Below are 19,645 nucleotides of genomic sequence, written 5' to 3'. Positions count from 1 at the left end.
TGTGCTCCCATTTAAAAAACATTACATAGGAGACTCTCCTACTCTATAAGCCAATAATACGTCAACAAGTAGTTTTTTTTTCGCCTTAGTTCCATCATAAAGCTGTGAATCTAGCTACCTTTCGAAGAAATAAGTATTCTAAATGGTTTCATGGGAAACGCTTTGTTGGTTTGTTTTATTTTGTTGAGGGGTGGGTGATGGGAGTGCAGTGATGAAGTGGGGTTAAGGTGGTCGAGAAATGCTCTTGTCATGCCTGTCCACTACTAAACCAAATAAGAGGTTGGCTTGGCTCCACCATCCGTGCCTTGCCTTCCTTTTTCCTTATTCAATCAAGGCCCTGCCTTCCACTTGAAACCCTTCCTTTTTTTTTTTCTTTTCTTTTTATCTGAGCTATCTCTATCTAGCCTTCTTTCTTATCCTTCTATTAGTTTAAGATTAGTCCACAACATCTTTAGTCGCCACGGGATATTCTAATTATGGTGCTAAAGTAGGAATTTGAAGCAGATTAGCTAACTGAACAAAATCTATACGTGGGACACACACACTAATCATAAATAGATTTCCTTTAGATGTGTAGAACCATAAAGTTTAGTTCTTTTCTTCGCGCAAACTTCAGCCATGGGAGAAATGAAAGTGGGAGACGCTCCATCTCTGCAGAACTTGATTTCTAATCCATGCACAAGTGGAATTAATGCATCCTGTGTAAGAAAAGCATTATCTGAGTGAATTTCGAATCATATGTAATTTATATAGAAGCAAGAACAAATGCATGAAATGATCGAGAAACATGACTTGATAGATTAATTGCAGTAAGAAATAAGAATTATACTGCGGTGGCAAGCATCAACAGTAAACCAACTATACGTGATATGGATGATTATGACTCTAAATTGAACCATCTGGTATCAGTTTATTGGACGATGTAGATATAAAAAATACAAGCTTTAATGATAAATGATCGAAGACATGGTTAAGCTTTTCGTAAACTCTCCTTACTAAACATTTATAACATAGTAATCAAACTAGTATATAACCACATACTGTAATCGCTGTGCTTGATTGATGTTTGAATGGAATGCTCGGCGCCATTCCTTTTTAGATACTTCATTGCACCATGGCAATTTTAATTTGTAGTGGATTTTAGGGCAACTTCTTATGGTCCATGTAGGCTGAAATAAGATGTTTGTCCTCGGCTTCGGCATATCTGGGACAGTAAGTGCCCACACGCAGAACTCTAGCTTTCTTATCTGCAAACTCTTTTGCTATCAGTACATGGCGTTTGTGCTTTTCTTGGTCCTTTTCTCTCGGGAGCACTAGCCCAAATTGATTGCCCACTAATATGACTTGGCCAAAGGGACCCACATGGAATATTACGCGATCAAATGCAAAAATAAAAAGAAAAAGAAAAAGAAAAAAAAAGGAGAGATAGGATTGCCTTTAATTGATCCCTATCATGGGCGCACAGCCTACTGTGCCAAGGGAAGCTAGCAATAAAAAGTGCTTATTGGAACAAAAAGCTTGGCGTTATGGAACAAATAATGCTAAAGTTCTATTATTTTGTAGCTAGAATTTTGCTTCCACAATGGTTCCATGATTGCTATTGGCTTCAAGAGGCATGAACTTTTTACCCTGCATTATAAAGTACCAAGACCTAGTTCTGAACATGCCATGCATGTGAGGAGCCTTCCATCTTCTCATCTTAGTCAAAATTAAGAGATATATTGCTCAATCATGGTGAGTATTGGTGTGAAAATGACATAGATTAGGGACTATGAGGCTTGAGGATTCAACTTTGTAAGGTCGAGGTGCATATGTGGAAATAAAAGGGTTTTTTTCTAACAAGATCGTTAAGGTTGTTGAAGCTAGTTACCTACAAGTAAGAGAATTCGAGGTGCATCTTGTTGGGATAAACTAGTTAGATTCGATCAAGACCCCTCCTATCCTGAAAAGGATTCAGACTTTTTTTAATAAATCAAAGAAAAAATATTTTAAAATTTTATAATAATTATGGAACTAAGAAAAATAAAAAAGAAAACCCGAAAGCTAAATTCAAGCTAGTATAACTGATCGGAGTCATATTGACCAAATCTTAGGATTAGGCCATAGTTGCACGTATTATAACTTAGGTTTCTGGCATCTCCAATGACATCCTCTCCAAGTTGCATCAAAAGGAAAGCTTTTAAACTCACACTAACATTGCTACGAAGTTTCACCAAAGTGGCGCAGAGTAACACCACCAAGAACCCTTATAAAGAGATCTCAATTTTTATTTGCTATTCATTATGATACAAAAGAGATGCCAAAATCATCCTTTCTAATATTAATTGACTCAAATCTGTTAGTATCATCCACGAGGACCTCATTTCAGTTGTTGCTTTGACAAAAAACATACCAAAGTGCAGCGCCTAAAATACGGTACACATTATCACATTACAAGTATGCTACAAAATGACCAGATCCATTGTCATAATTGATTTCCCTTTATGAGCCATGTATACAGGTTGGTTGGGTATTTTTGTGTCAAGGTTGTGTCAGGAGATTCCAGACATGTATTGTATCAAGATTTAAAGGTTAAGGTTGGCTCAAATTTGGGCCAAATATGGATGCCTTAAGCCCGCTCACAAGCACAATTAGATTCTAGCCTCAACCCAGCTTAGCCCAACATGTCACAGAGATCATATTGGGTGAGGGAGTTACCTTAACCACTTCGGTCCATATATATATATATATCATTTAGAATCCTGCTTTTTTGTTGCTAGATACTTGGGATCTTGCTTTACAATTCAAACCTAGATATCAAGAGGATCTCTCAAGAAGATTCAATGCATCTACAGCTATACATGAAGGTAGAGCTCGCTCAAGTGGGGCTAATGGTGCTAGTGTGGTTGAGTCATAGTATCCAATTGCCTGCCAACATAGATCAAAACTAAATTTCTTCCCAAACCTTGCCTATGCAAGAGTTCTTTCATTCTGCATCCCAGTCTAAGTAGAAGATAGTTTATGTGACTCATTATGTCCACATTGACACTCACCATACATGACAGAGCTTGTTCAAATAAGGTACATATAGGGCAGGGTAAACTCAACTTGCTTTAAGCCTTACAAAATACTCATCAATGATACAACTTCCAAGTATAAACAATCAATAATTAAGAAATATGAAAGATATAAGAGCAAATGCTACATTTTATACTAGATAAACTACCAAATCCAAATCAAGTTCAAACCTGATTAGATTCATAAAAATAAGTACTATACCTGATTTGGATGAAAAAAAATTAAAGTCCTATACCTCAATGTGCATTATATGATGGAGTCAGGTTAAGTCCAGGCTTGTCACACTTTAACCAAATCCATAAGTTTTGGATTGAGCCGCTTGGGATTCTTAGAGGTTTGGGCTCTTTATGGGTCCAAGGAAACTAGATAGTAGCTAGTCAATGAATCAAAATAATGCGATTGCTTCCACTCAACATGACATCGCCATTGTTGGCATTTAAAGATGATATAATATTGGCCAAGTTGCTCCATCGCATTAAGACCAATTAGGCTTGAAAGCTTTGTGCCATGATCTAGTCAATGAAGGGGAACCAATCGTCTGTCTCCTTCCCTGGATGGTGAACCCCGGCGAAAGCGAAAACCCTATAAAACTGTGTTGATACGATGGGGTTGATGCTACTCACATGGAAATAGCTGCTCCCATTTGTGTGGTCCTGAGATTAGCTTGCTTTACATATTTGTTTATCTGGTGATAGCTAAGGAGTTGGGCTTCTTTACTAAAGGAGAATGATTATATTAATGCAACAAAGCACAGTATACTTTGTGCATGGATGACTACAGAGATGAAACGGCTACCAGATTTTAATACATTGGGGAGACCCTTTCACAGTCACATAGAAATGCTTATATCTAGGTTACTTCGAGAAGTTTGTTTCTTCTGCTAGCCTTTAGATGTGCAAGCTCAAGGAGTCAGAGGACAGCTTCAAGAATTTCCGCTCCTTGTCACTGCAAACTGTATTCTGTTCATAACTGCTGCAATCACCCTTTCTCATGAATGTTCACTTAGTAGTGATATGACCATAAAAGATTACAAAAGAACATGTGGCATTTCAAAGATAGGGGAACTCATGTCTTCTATGTCATATAATAATCAGGACTTCTTGATGAAAAAATTAGTGATTGTTTATTTTTGAAAAAATGCTGTAAGGTGCTATAGTCAATCATATAAATAGTTTCTCGACCGAAAATGGAGCTGGCATGTTTCCTGATTCAATTGGCCCTCTATGTATCATGCTAGCTTTTGTGTATCATGATAATTCCCACTCAGCATGTGGCACAATAAACATCATGCCATTGATCAACACAAGGTAGCATTATTGTTATCTGTTAGTTTCTTTGAATAAGAATAGAACAAGGTATGAGTGCACAAAGAATAGGAACAAGTGCATAACAAGTAAGCAAAATTTTGCATAAACTACGCATATATGTGTATAAAAAAAAATTAGAGCATGCATAATTGTGCACTCCAAAAAACAATTCACTACATCAAACATATAATTTTTTTCAAAAAAGTATTACATTTAAGATGGGGTTTCTTTCAAATCTAATTAGTTATAACTAATTTGGTGGTTTTATTAACTTTAATGTTGTCGACATACGTACCTGAATCAAAATTTGAAAACACCCATCAGTCAATATATCCAAGTCCTATGGACTGTCCTAGCATTCATAACTATCAATATTGAATCCATTTTATAGTTTAACATACTTTTTGTGATTGATGAACTTGATATAGATCCTCTACCTTCCTCCTCAATAAGTCATGATTTCATAAATCAACAATGTTCCTTTTCAATACTAGGCATCTCTTTTGCAAAAAAATTTCCCCCCCTTTTTAAGAGAATATAAAGATATACCGCAACAATGTCTCATTTCTCTATTTGATTAATAGCATAAATGCATAATGATGTCTTTCTATCTCTCTTTTTATATATACCATAATACTATATTATCTTAAATAATATCATAACAATCTCTTTCATTATCCCCTTGATATTTTTTTGCACATGTACCTAAAGAACTTTCTTTGAACATAGTCCTTGCACAAAATCTTATTCTTGGAGAATGATGTCATAATTTTCTAAGGCATGGCTGTGTGAACATAAAGAATAGGAAGCTATTCAAGGGTGCGCGCAATGCATGCATACATTTTTTTTTCTTAAATTATGAAGTGATAACTGAATAGCAATTGAAATCTTGTTTAAACTTGTACACCTGTTTCTCACATCTAAAGATTGGGTCCGAAAATAAATATTGGTCCAACTTGTTAATTGTGAAGCATCTAGCATCCCTTTTCCTCTTCTTTCCCCTCCTCATCTCTAGTCATAACCTCATATCCTCATGGGTCTTCAATTATCTACATTTCCAATGAGGATGCCCATTTGTTCTCCTGACCAAGCTAATATTAGCTTAATATGGTCGCATCTATTTGTTGGCAACTATTTTTAAAATTATACTAAAAATTTGTTAATATCTGCAATTTATTTCAAAAAATATCATACAAATAAAAACAATTTTTAAAAATAAATAATACATGAAATTCAAGAAGAATTGGAGAGGCATTTCTCAAATAAGGTGTGTATGAAAAATTGTGCTAAGAACTAATTTTGCTCCTTGTGTAGGAATCCAATGAGAACATCTCCAAGGTATAATGAACGCAACTCAGCCTGAAGCTTTCTATCATGAGCATGTGAGTGTATGGAGGCTTGACATAAATAACTTCCATTAGTTCCCCAAAAGTGGCGACTAAAGAGGGTGAAAAATATGAAGACAGTTAAAAATTAGAGAGAAAATAACAAAGCACTTGAAAGGAGAAAAGTAGAACTCTTATAAAGACCTAATATGCATCGCACTCGAGACCTTGAACTTGAAGCCTTTATATAGACTTATTTCATTAGACCTTAGAGTGGTACATAATGGCCTCAATGCTATCTCAATAGTGGCCCTAATGGCCTACCTACATGGCATAGTTGGCTAAACCAAGCTAGTGTGTGCACATATGGTCACTCGCCAAAAACCCACAAGGTTCAACTAAACCTGAAATTGCTGGATTTCAATAGATGTAAATCCACATGCATTTAAACATCTAATATGGGATAGTTAATAAGGTGCTTAAAAATTTGAACCTTTTGAATAGATAACAACAATTTTTTTAAACATTATTAACATACTTCATGAGACTTCTCCCAAGTTATTAGCCCTATTTGCTCATCAAAGGTCATCCTAAGATAGTTGAAAGAGCCACCGGAGATGGGCATTTTATAGCAAGTTCACGTGATAAAAGATGGAGAGGCGGGCAACATCTGACAATTGTGTAGGACACCATTAGTGGCTAAGTAGAAGAGCGAGAGGTGATGAAGATCCCAATATTAATTGTTCTCTAAGACCTAGTTTTTGGACTAGCTAATCTCTTAGTATGATTTTGTTATTAACCTCACTTATAGCTATAAAAAGTGGTGGGTCTTTGCTAGGGTTGCTAATAAAGCCTCGGTGTATGTGGTGTGAGAATGAAGGTTGTTATAAAGGCCGAGTGAGTAGCATGGCTTAGATAATCAAGATGAAATGAGATGGTTTAAGAAATCTGAAAAATACAGAGGAGCAAGTAGGGGGTTTGGATATACTGGATTTAGTTCTTCAAATTCAACCGAGAGCAGAACTAGTGAAAAAAAAAGCACACAGGATAATATGGAGAGGAAAGATGAAGAATGACAAAAAATGAGTTCATGGGAGCTTGTACTAGGTGATTGGTTAGGAGAAATTAAAAGATTAGGAGAGAAGAGGAAGAAACTATATCGCATAGATGAGTTAGAAAATAATTGAATTGGTTTTTTCTTTTGTAGTTTTATTTTCTTAACTAGATTAAAAATTGGTATTAAGCCTTTTTAAGTGGTTACAGTTGTCTGCCTATTAGTTCTTATTATTCGACATGTTACTGCACACCTATGTGGCTCACACAAGAAATGTTTCCTAAAAAATATTAGCTAATAAAGTCATTTCATCTAGAATAGTATATATATATATATAATAATAATAATAATAATAAAAGTTCAATACTAGCAACCATATTTTAGTTCTCTCCCTATTTAAAAGCTACATGGAGAAGTGGTATAACACACAAGCATATTCTCGTCAATGATTTTCATGGTCTAGTGGCTAAAATTTAGAGTTGTAATGACCCTTGCATTGATTTGACTAGTAGGAGCCCTCTCTTGATAGAATCACTTTATTAACACCCTATGATACAATCTTCATGCTAAAAGGCATTTTTTTCCATGACTACTGTCAAATTTGTTAATAGATCAAGAGCAGAAAAGCAGTCACATATTTTTCTTATATTTAAAAATGTTAAAGTATAATTATTGGTCCCTCCATGTGGTTTTAAGTGCACGCTTCTTCTTTATTTACTATTTAAATTATTCTTGTATATAAGATACTTGTTTTAATTTTAAATTCTTATACAAGCTCAAAAGAAAAAAAAAGAAAGAAAATGAGCCTTCATGGAATAATAATGTATTCCATTATGATATAAGATGCGCACATCTGATTTTCTCCGATTCTAAGATGCCATAAGTTATATGCACGCGACCATCTTTTTTTTACAACCTGAACAAATATTTTTGTTCAATCAATATTGTCTTTAACAAATAACATTTATTTTTCTTTATTTTTTTATTATAATGATAAATATTAAATATGATAATATTTATGATAATTAATTTTTCTTCTGGTGCAAAGAGAACTCTATTTGTTCTGGGAAAGTTAGAATGACTCCAACTCTTACCCAAAGCACTCCATCCCTTTTACCCTTGTATGTCATCATGAAGCAATTTCTTGTTTTGTACAAAAACAAAGAAAAATTCTTGTTTTCTCCTTCCCTGAGAATACCCTGATCTGACATTTCCCTGAATCTTAGGCTCAACCTGCTCTTCTTCCGGGAGTCTTCTCATGAGACGTCCATCGAGTTTCGCTCCGGATTCGTCCCGCCGAAATCCCCGACGCACCGGAGTAGATAAGTCGATCACTGGCCGTCCAATCGAGGTCGGCGTGGGCGACACGTCGCAGGGACACGGAATCCAAGAGGCAGGAGCGCAGACCCTGTCGGACGGCTGTGATCGAAGCGTCGTCACGCCGGTTACGGATGCGATGAAGCCGTCGGGACGGACAACGGAGCGCGAGTCGATGGCGGAGAGTTCGCCACGCGTCCCGACCGTTTACGGTGGGCCCCTAGCCCATTCTTGGCCTTCTCACGAGATTCGAGACACCCACTCCACTTTCCGAGACAAAGCTAGCTCGCTCCACGGAAAACATTAGACGCATTCAAACATGACAAGAGAGGCCCAAAAGTAAAATCAAAAGCACAAAGGGTCCCAAGAGAACGCCCAAATTGATGCTTAGATAACGGCCCTCTTTAACAATTTCAATGAAGATTATTTATAGTATTCTTATGAATAAAATAAATTTTAAAATATAAAATTTTGTGGGAAGATTCCCTCCAAAAGATTAATACCACTTGATATGAATTTTTATTAAGTGAATAGTGGTATAAAAAGTAAGGTTATCATTTATTATCCTTACTTATTATAATACCATTATCATAACTGTTTAAAATAGAGGCTATAATAATTTTAGGAGGCCCATGTTAAAATACTTCGAAGGCTGTAATATGCTATATGTTGTGGAAATAAAGAGTCTCGAACTTAATCACACATCGACTGAATAGCGAAAAGGTCTATGCCTTAAATAAAGGATTCGATTATCCTTCCCTCAGGAGGCACCTTTTAAAGGGCAAAACCGTGAGTAAAGCTTCTACCTGCTCCAAAGAGGACAATACCTTCTGTGGGGATGCAGTCTTCTTTTTCTGTTCCAATTTGGTGGAGGCTAAGATCTAAGATCAGAAAAACCTCGACCTCAACAATTCGCGCGCCAGGTAGGGGTCCTTGACCTTGGCACAGACCTTCCCGATGAGGGAGTTGATGTTGTGGGAATAAAGGGTATCAGATTTAGTCCCACATCGACTGAATAGCGAAAAGATCTGTGCCTTAAATGGAGGGCTCGATTACCCTTCCATCAGGAGGTATTTTTTAAAAGACAAAACCGTGAGGAAGGCTTCTATCTGCTCCAAAGCGGACAATACCTTTTGTAAGGACGTAGTCTTCTTTTCCTGTTCCAATTCGGTGGGGGCTAAGATCTGAGATCGGGAGAAACCTGACCTCAACACTATATATATATATATATATATATATATATATATATATATATATATATATATATATATATATATATATATATATATATATATATATATATATATATATATATATATATATGAATATGCATTCATATACATATGTATATGTATATATAATGATATTTAAACAATAACCGTCTACTAGTACATATAATGTCTGTTATGTTTCATTTTTCCTCTTTATCTAGTAAAACAATATTTCAAATTTTTATACTGATTAACCTTGACTATTTTTTTTTAAATTCTCAAAAACAATTATGGTACTAACATACTATATACATTCTACTATTGTCCATTATATGTTGTGATAATATTGATATAATAATAGTTATTTTAATACTCACTAATTCTATTCACACAGAATAAAAGCAAATTAAAAAAGTAAGAATAATTTCAATCAAAATCCAATATAGCACAATATGGTGCAATAAGGGATAACGCCGTTATTGAAAATTGTTACAGAGTCTACGCTCATCCAAAGCCTCCTGTTACATCATTGAGCAGAGTCCTTTATTTGGGGCACCTTTGTGAGTAAACTATAGCTTTGATGCGCGAATTCCAACGACCCACATGCCATCACCTCCAAGGCTTTTTCATTGCAACAATGCCCTTTAATATTCGATAAATTACGAACATGACGGGATTCTAGCCATAATTCAACTACGTGGGAAGCTCGCCGGCCCGCTCGACGGCGACAACCACCGGGTCGGCTCACGCTTCGTCAACATCTCTCGACCTCTTCCGCTGAAGCCTTGTAAAATATTCTCCTCGCCGCATAGAGTACGGCTGGTTCACTCCCCACCTACTCCTCCCCAAAGCCAGCCTGTCCTCTCCCCTGATCCCTCTCAATTATTGGCCAGACCGCAATATTTTTAGTCCCACACCGGTCGAGGGTTTTTTGGGAGGATTACCCTCGGATGGCTTCCAAGCAAGAGACATCAGAAGTCAGCTGAAACAAGACTGGAACAAGAGGAGAGAAGTGGAGGTATTGAAGTCGTCAAGGCAAAGGGAGAGAAGGTTTGAAACAAAGACCGATCCAATCCCAAGATACTCTTTAAGGCTCCAACCTGTACGAGTTCTTCTGCTACCATGTGGTCTGTGCAACAAAAACGGCCGTAGAAACCGAAGGACTACGAAACTATTAGCAGGCATGTTGTCTTTGGAGAAGGGATAAAATAAGTAGATGCCCAGAATCCGCTGGGAAGTTGGTGGATGACAAGAGAGATGCACCTCCGTCTTGGGTTCTTTTCTGGTGGGAGGTAGCAGTGGTGGTAGTGCTTGGAGTAGCGTTAGGTTATTCTAAAAGAGAAAAGAAGGGGAAAAAAAGGAGAAGCATAGCGCCGTCTTTCTTTACCCTGCGTCTCTTTTGGTCTTAATTAATTCAATCCTCATCTTCTCTCGTTATCTTCTTCCAGTTTGTCCTCCTCCTCTTTCTTTTGTTCTTTGCTTCCTTTCACTGTTTCATCTCCTAGGTTTCATCACACTTGAATAAGGAATTAGAGAAGGGTAGGAAAAAAAAAAACTAGGGAAGATGGATCCGATAACGGCATCATCAGCACATGGACATCATCTTCCTCCTCCATTCCACACACGAGACTTCCATCACAACTTCCACCAGCAGCTGCAGCAACCCAAATCCGAGGACGACCAAGGCGGCCTCAATCGAAGCCAGAAGCGGAACCGTGATGATAGCGGCCATACCAATACCAACGGAAGCAGTAGCAGCTGTGGAGATGGCAAGGAATTGGTGCCAGTAACCTCCTACGGGGAGGCGGATGGCGAGGCGGCGCGCAGGCCCCGGGGTCGGCCTGCCGGGTCGAGGAACAAGCCGAAGCCCCCCATTATCATAAACCGGGACAGCGCGAACGCCTTCAGAACCCACGTCATGGAGGTCGCCGGCGGTTGCGACATAGTCGAGGGCATGGCCGCCTTCGCATGCCGCCGGCAGCGAGGCATGTGTATCCTTAGCGGTACCGGTACCGTCACAAATGTCAGGCTCCGCCAGCCGGCATCCCAGGGCGCTGTCGTCACCCTCCATGGCTACTTTGAGATCCTCTCCCTATCAGGATCCTTCCTGCCGCCGCCCGCCCCACCCGCGGCCACCGGCCTCACAGTATACCTGGCTGGCGGGCAGGGACAAGTGGTCGGAGGGAGCGTCGTGGGACCGCTGATGGCGTCCGGGCCTGTCGTTATAATGGCAGCATCGTTCGCAAATGCCGCCTATGACAGGCTTCCTCTGGAGGAAGAGGAGTCTCTACAAGCCCAGGGGCCTCTGGAATCCCATGGATTACTTGGTCAGCAGCAGCAGTTCCCGCAGGACCCGAACCTCTTCCATGGCCTTGCGCCGAATCTTCTCAGTAACGTCCAGTTGCCGTCGGAGCCTCACAGTTGGACTACTGGTGCAGGGATTCACTGAGTTAGGGAGCTCTACTATTTTCTTAGTTTTCGCTTGTTGTGCTAGAAATTCTTTCAGGATTTCAAGTTGACCCTTCTGTCTTGAGGGGACTAGTGCTTTCTTCTGTGTTTCCCCAACATCTCTTACCTTCTCTAGAATAACTGATCTTGGTTTTGGATTAAGAAACTTGAACAAATTTATGAATTCTCTGTTGTTTCAGCTCGATGCAATTTTGCCGGCCGCGCAACCACAGAAGCAAAGGTGAGGAGGAAAATAGAGGAAGGATAGAGAGGGAGATCAGAGTTTTCTTCCGTTTACTTTTGCTACATCTCTCTCTACTTCAACTTTAGATCTGGTGATTGTTCTGTTAGTTTTGGGTGGTGTTTTCGGTGACATATCTTGTTGATCTGCCATCTGTTGATACTCCCCAACAGACTACATAAACATCTGAAATATAAAGCCTCAAACTGAGGAATTAAACATACAAAGTAGAGAAGCTAAAAAGTGTAGGAATTCATGATTTTGTGCCCTGGGGATTTTACTGTCTTTCAAGCAAAGACTATAGTTACATCAATGTCTTAGGCCCCACTCCATCTGAACAGCTCAGTGCTCTCTTTACCTTACAAACCCATCATCACACAACCACTTCTTACAATTTTCTACGACCACAATAATGACATCAACATCTTCCATATATTCATAGCATTCTCCTTACAGCAAGAGGACAACTAGTAATCATGTCTGTCACATTCTTAAGACACTCTCTTGTGCTTCCATTCTTGCTGCTGCTTTTAATCTCTTTCCATTCTTGTGGTCAAGTAGAAGAGAGATTAGATGTATCACCACACTTGGTACACATAGTACCAGAACTTTTTAGAGTGGGAACCATTTCAAGTGGACGCTGGAAGCTGCAACAAAGGAATGGATGGAGTTTAGTAGCCTTTCTTCCCAGCCCTACACGTGCACTCTTCTGAAGGAGTTCTTTTTCGAGGCAACAAGTTCCATTTAAAACGCAGCATGGACAAGGACACGGGCTTTAATGTTCCATCCTCGTGCCCGCAGGGATAAGGAAGCAGCAGCAGAGAAGAGATAGCTAGAGAGAGAGAGAGAAACGCGTGGGGAGAAAGAGTTGCAAATGGAGGGCAGGTTAGTATCTTAATTTCCAGTCTCCCGGAAGAGCAAAGATCAAAATGAGAATGGTTTTGGTATGTCATGGCAAGCTAGCTAGTGGCAATTTTGGAAGCGAGAGCGCCTGTTTCCCTGCATGTTTCTCCTTCTTTATTGCGCCGTTTACTCTTCTTTTGTTGTTTGTGTGACCCCAGTCAATTACCTCCGCTTCTTATTAGCTAGAGTTTTTCCATCTATATATTCCCTCAAGTATCCTCCTTGTCTCTCTGGTGTCAATAGCATAGACCACACTTTTTCTGAAGAACTTCTACGAAAGCTGAACGAAAACCCTTGGATATACATGCTATGCCATTAAATGTTGTGTTTTTCGTTTACAGTTAGCGTTGTGCTATTCCAATTTCTTGAACTCCTCTCTATGCATAAAATTATATATAGGTGGTGTTTGACAGAGATTTGTTCATGTATATATTAGAAGACAGGCACTGTTGGATGCTAATAAATTAATTAACTTTTCATGTCAATGATTGTTTCACCGAGAGAGGGGACAAGATTTCATTGGATTTATAATTTAGTTTCTATTTTATGAAGTACATCCTATGATTACTGAAGACATAAAAATAGGAACAAAAGATTCTTGGGCAGTTTATCTTATGAGGCCAAAATCAGTGTAGTACACATTATTTTCATCTGGACATAGCTACCAATGAACAATGGTCGATGTGAAGCCCTCTTAATTTTAGGCTTTTGCAGATAGATATCAGGCTTTGCTTCATTCAACAAAATGTTTGCTATTATCGATCTCTAGAGTTAAAACTTCTGCAGTGACATCATCACTGGGATCAACTTCCAATTCTTTTGCAAATGATTTTAAACCCTCTTTGCTTACTAGGATTGAAGATGAGATTGAAAGTTCTTGGTATTGATTACTCAAAAAACTCTTTCCTTTCGGCTCTGATTAACCGAATATTTTCTATTGCTTGCTTAGTTTCATAGAATACTTCCTTGGACACAAATGACTGACACCATAGAATTATGTAGAGGAAATAATAAGCACAATTTGTCCTATTGCTTAATTCTTTTCTCTTTTGCTTTTTTAGCACAGAGATAATCCTTTTTGTTTTGCAGTTGTATATTTTTTTATATTTTTGAGTTGTCAATGAAGGATAAATTCTTTTTACTAACATCCTCAGAATAAAAGATCTAAATTGAAATCACCAAGGAAGTATCGAAATTCCTTAATGCATGAATTTAAAGTTGCTGAAAAATTTACAATTCTGAAAATTTTCCAGTAAAATTCAATAAATTTTTAACAAGCAATTTTTATCTTTACTTCTTTTGCATGTTAGTAACTTAAATTATGGTGTGCTACTATTAGAGGTGATTTTCTCTCTAATAACCTTTCCTTTCAGATGAGCAACTAGAAATCCTAGAAAGGGGAACTCGCAGCATCTAGATTTAGGAAACCACTTGAGGAATCCATTCACCCACCATTTTTATGTATATCATTGTTGTCATTTTTAATTCAGCTACACTTACCTCCTCCAAAGAGAAAAAAATAGAAGAAGAAAAGAGAGCACAACTACTATTGCTACTGCTGTTGTTGATTCCTTACTTCCTTGAAAAGAAAATTCTCAATTTGTTTTATAGTTTCAATATTTAATATCATATATACATGTTATACTGCTGAAATATTAACTCACCTTCTCATGTCACGAGGTTGGTAGGACCTAACAAAGTAAAGTTTAAAGAAGTAGCTAGCTTCATGTAATGCACAAACATCACATACATATTACTATTTGTTCAGTTAATATCAAATTTTATCTTTTTATTCTCTATAATATTCTTGTTGGAAAAGAAAAGGAAAAATAAAGAGAATAAGCTAGCAAAGATCCATTAATTGGCACACCGAGGTCCAGGATCAAGAGTGGCTTTCTACTCCAATCTTGCCCACCTTCTCTTAGAACCTTGAGTAAAGGATGCATCACTTCACGCAATTTTGCTAGGCATTCTAATTCACCTAAGAAACATGGGCAGCGGCATCATTGCTTCTCATCTCCACTACATTTGCATGGGTATATGTTATGGTAACTACAACAACAATAAATTTTTTTGGTAGAATACAACAATAATAACTTTAGCTAGCCAATAGAACTATTAGATCAGCTAGTTGGCATCCATCTCTCTATAGCATTAGCTAACATGGTTAGATGTAGTGGAAGGATACAATTGCAAACTATCATATATGCTATCATAAAGAAGGACTACAAGTTACGATATTTCAATCTTAGAGACTTGTTATAATAATATTTTTCAAGGTCAATTACAATTGTAAAGGTCACATGATATGTGATCGATCTGATGATCATCTAACATTGATTGATGACACTTGCAGCTCTTTGATTAGAATCCAATGTTGGTCCCTCATGTTCTATATATAAGAGGGTTAACTAATTTACTTTGGAACCAACGGTTGCATCTAGATGGGATTCAAAGGTGTCTCTACAAGACTAAATTGACTGGTCTGATGCCTACAGGATTTTATTTTATCACCATACAACTTCTAAGGAGTCCTCTTGGATCTATGGGGCGAGGGATGTCTTAGACTTTGTATATTAATACTAGAAAACTTCGGTAGCATCTAAGGCCTTCTATAACACAAGGATCAAGTTATTCAAGGTTTTGTTTCTAAACAAGTTTAGGCCTACCGTCAAGGCATTGTATCAAGATATTATCAAGCTCGTTGCTTAAGAAATGAGCAGGACTAAGAAACCAGTCCCTCTTTCTTATTATGTAAGAGAGAAAGAGGCCAGGGAGCAGTGCCCTACATGTGCATACCCCCTCTATTCTCACTTATGCATTAGAGAAAGAGAAAGGGTGGCCACTTAAGTGTGTCCTGACCTCAGCCGACTCCTGTCTCCTCTCTTCTCCTATGGAAGAAAGAGTTAGGTCTAGATACACGAAAATCTCTTCACTATCAGACATTTCTCTAGTATCTATTTCTTTTGGAGATCTTAAAGTTTGAAGAAACCCTATTAAGGCATATACTGAGGTAAGTGAATATAAGCGAGACTCAATGACAATACTAGGACTGGAAGTAGTAGATCGTTTTAAATGTGTTGTGCAATTAGAAATTTTATTTTTCCTTTGGCTCGTGTAATGGATTAATCTATGCCAAAGGTATATCTTATGCCTTGCTTGCTTTATTCAATTTTCCATGTATGTATCTATTATGGCCACATGGTAGGAATTTTTTCCGCTTTCTATGATCTACTATCATTCTAGTGATGAGAAGAGAAAGAAGAAAAGAAATTGCAGGCAAGAATAAAAGAAATAAAGAATTCGATACATATGTTTGATATATATCTCCTTCCATGGGGGACTGACCATAGAGAGAAAAAAAGTAATCTCTCTTCCTACTGGGGAGAACTAGGAGTCCTAAAACTAGTAGGACTTGATACATATGTTGGAGCCAAACTCAGCCTTAAATCTTATTAGGTTTTGGGGAATATATGTTGGAGCCCTGCTCTTCAATTCTACCTCTCTTCCATTTTAAAGTGCTTGCAAGTGTTATTTGTGGAAGACAATGATGGAGAATATGGAGCAGTGCTTTCAGGCTGTTGCTTCTCGTGCTGCTCCACTCTGAGGCTATTGGGTACAAGAAGAAATATAGGAAACAAAATACAAGAAAGAGAATTTTTTAGTGGGAAGCATGGAGGATTTTCATTCATACATACTAGAGTGGTACAAGAGTCTCTCAATGATTTGTCCATGCCAAGACTTTAGTCCACCTATTTATAGATACAAAAGTGACACTTAGGCTACCACTTATAACTACAAAAATGACTTTTTGATCTCCATGTGACTCTTAGTTTACTTAAGATGTCTCGTTGAATTTTCAAAATATTAAATACTAGAATTACACGACTCTTAAACTTACTAATATTAATTGTAAGCTTCTAGAATTACAAATTAATTTCTACCCCCCCTCCCCCCCCCCCCCCCCAAAAAAAAAAAAAAAAATAAATTGTAATTCTCATGATATCACGTACGTGCTTGCTGAAGACATTGACTAGCTGCTCATTAATATTAACAAACTCCAGCCTTATATCTCCTTTCTCAACCAAATCTTAGATGAAGTGAAAATGGATATCGATGTGTTTTGTTCTGCTATAAAATATTGGATTCATTGTCATCGTGATGGCAAACATGTTATCATATTGAACAGTTGCAGGACCTTGTTCATTCTGCTGCAAATAAGAGAATTCTCATGAGCCAAACTGCTTCACATACCGTAGCGGTTGTTGAGATATACTCAGCCTCGGCACCGATCTTTTGCTTTTTTGATGACCAAGAAATGACTTTTGTTTCTAAACAAAATACATAATGTAAAGTGCTTCTAAAAGTTGCTAAGAGAGCCTGCCCAATCATTGTTTGAATATCCAATAAGTTTCTTAAAACTTTTCTTTTCATATATTAAGCCCAACCTTTTAGTGCCTTGTAAGTAGCGAAAAATTCTCTCAACCACTGCATAATGAAGCTTGCTTGGTTGCCTCATAAACCTAGATAAGAGACTAACAGAAAAAATAATATCTAGTTTTATCTTTGTTAGATAAATAAGAGAGCCAACTAGACTTCTATGAGCTGTGGCATCAACTTTTTGAGCACCATCATGTAGCTGAAATTTTTCATTCTTATACATTGGAGTTACTGCAAGCTTGCAATTAGACATATGAAACTTTTTCAACAAGTCTTCAATATATTTTTCTTGTGACATACATATTTTTTTTTTGATTGTTTCACTTGAATGCCAAGAAAATGCCTCATGAGACCAAAATTGGTCATGTCATACTCCTTTATCATTGCCTTTCTTCTTGAAACAACAAGTTCATTTTTCTTTAGGTTAAGTAGGCAATAGGCTTTAGACTCTTCACTATATCCTACAAAGATGTTTTTTTTCCCTTTCCGTTGAACTTTTCTCTATTTTGAGAAGGAATGAATGCATAAGTGATGGATCCAAAAATTTATAAATTTTTTACCTGAGGTTTTTGCCCATACCAAGCTTTATAAGGGGTTTTATTTTCTACTGCCATTGTAGCAAACTGATTGAGAAAAAAAATAGCTATATTGATAGGTTCAATCCAGGTTTCGTACGACTCAATATCGACAAAAGATTTATGCTGATAATAAAAGGAGAGCGTCAAAATTTCAAATTGGAGATCATATTTTCTTGAAAGTGTCACCCACTAAAGGTGAGATGAGATTTGAGGTTTGTAGTAAATTGAGCCCTAGGTATGTTGGTCCGTTTGAGATTTTGGACAAGGTTGGAGATGTGGCATATTGATTGGCTTTACCACCAGCTTTATCTAGTGTGCACAACATATTTCATGTATCAATATTGAAGAAATATGTTTTAGACCCGAGTCATATGTATGAGCCGTTGCAGTTTCATGAAGATTTGACCTACGAAAAGTTTTCAATATGAATTGTGGACAGAAAGGATCAAGTGTTAACATTGAACCACTCTTTTTGTGAAAATACGATGGAACAATCGTTCGGAGAGAGAGACTACTCGAGAGCTTGAAGAAGAGATGAAGGTCAAGTATCCATGGCTATTTGAAATTTCAGGTATGTTAATTTCGAAGATGAAATTATTTTAAAATGGAGAGTATGTAATAGCCTGGTTCTGTTTGGGCTTGTGGGCTGTCCCAAAGTGGCCAGGCCCAGACTTGACTCGTGCTTGGCATGTGAGAGGATTGGGGAAGAAGACTCTCAACAAAGTCTTCTTCCTCCTCGATTCCGGCAGAAAAGAAGACTTTCCAAGGGCAATCCAAGTTAGAATCAAACTCAAGAATCCTGCCTATTTAACTGGCTCCTCCTCCTTTGAATTCATCCACCCAAATTGCCGAGAATTGCCGCGGTTCAAACTCTTCTTCTCCGAGTCTCCTCCTCGATTCACCGTTAGAAAGGACCACTGGAACATCGTCAGACTGAGCTGAGAGCCCTTTGCCTCCTTCTCCTTCTTTTCTCCGATCTTTGGGCCACTGTTCTCTTTGAATCTGGCCGGCAAGCCGCCAGATTGAAGTTAAACAAGACTCCCTTGTTTTGCTTCTTCTTCCTCTCCCATTCGACCGGTCGTCATCGGGCATGGCGCGCTACTGGCACCACTGTGGCTGCTACTGTCGACCATCTCCCCTTCATTCGGAAAGAAAGAGAGAGAGAGAGAGGGAGCTCGCGGTCCTCTCTTCCTCTTTTCTTGTTCTTCTCTCTCTTCTCTCTAGTTTTTTTCTCTTTCTGCTGGTACTTTCTCTCTCTAGCTTGATCCGAAAAAATCTTTGGTTGTGAGGATTGCTAGATAGTCTCGGGTTGCTACGTGATGGTGGACTCCTTTAGTGAATTAGTAGAGACTTCTGGGTTGTCAGATACCCCGGATAACTTTTTATACTGACTTGGTTCTGTAGGAGAACAATCTGTTGGACAAGAGGACGTTGAGAAATATGGTTCTGCGTACTCTAGTTCGTAGATCACAATGTGGGCAGGTGATTAGTTTGTCACGACTCTTAAACTTACTAATATTAATTGTAAGCTTCAAGAATTATAAATTAATTTCTAATAGAGGCTATGATGATTGGGATGCTTCTTCCTTCTCGTCATTTTGAGGATTTCTATGCTATTGCGTTTGACCTTTATCTCTGCTAGAGACTATGATAGAGAATTCTGCAGCCTTGTAATTAGCCATGGGATCCTTTTACTTGCTACATTCTGATTGCACTCAGATGCTTTTCTTTCGAGTCTCCTTTTGGTCCACAACCCATGAAGAA

The 19,645-nt window shown here is 38.0% G+C and overlaps 1 protein-coding gene across 1 annotated transcript; it reads left to right on the top strand.

The window, feature by feature from the left end:
* Nucleotides 1–9,911: 9,911 nt before the first annotated feature.
* LOC103722600 (AT-hook motif nuclear-localized protein 24-like) lies at nucleotides 9,912–15,061 on the top strand. The gene is made up of 2 exons (XM_089929422.1): nucleotides 9,912–11,720; nucleotides 11,920–15,061. Exon 1 carries the CDS (start codon nucleotides 10,836–10,838, stop codon nucleotides 11,718–11,720), a length of 885 nt encoding a protein of 294 aa, XP_089785548.1. The 5' UTR covers nucleotides 9,912–10,835; the 3' UTR covers nucleotides 11,920–15,061.
* Nucleotides 15,062–19,645: the final 4,584 nt, after the last annotated feature.

The sequence above is a fragment of the Phoenix dactylifera genome, chromosome 3, assembly GCF_051530095.1.
Source record: "Phoenix dactylifera cultivar Ajwa chromosome 3, Ajwa_hap1_PhDact_Kaust_v1.1, whole genome shotgun sequence".
In the NCBI taxonomy this organism is placed as follows: Eukaryota; Viridiplantae; Streptophyta; class Magnoliopsida; order Arecales; family Arecaceae; genus Phoenix; species Phoenix dactylifera.
Note: the sequence above shows the minus strand (reverse complement) of the source record. Positions and strands in the feature narration are given on the sequence as shown.

What these genes read in the sequence shown, in the direction of transcription:
- LOC103722600 (XM_089929422.1), top strand. Translation starts at nt 10,836, where the DNA reads ATGGATCCGATAACGGCATCATCAGCACATGGACATCATCTTCCTCCT.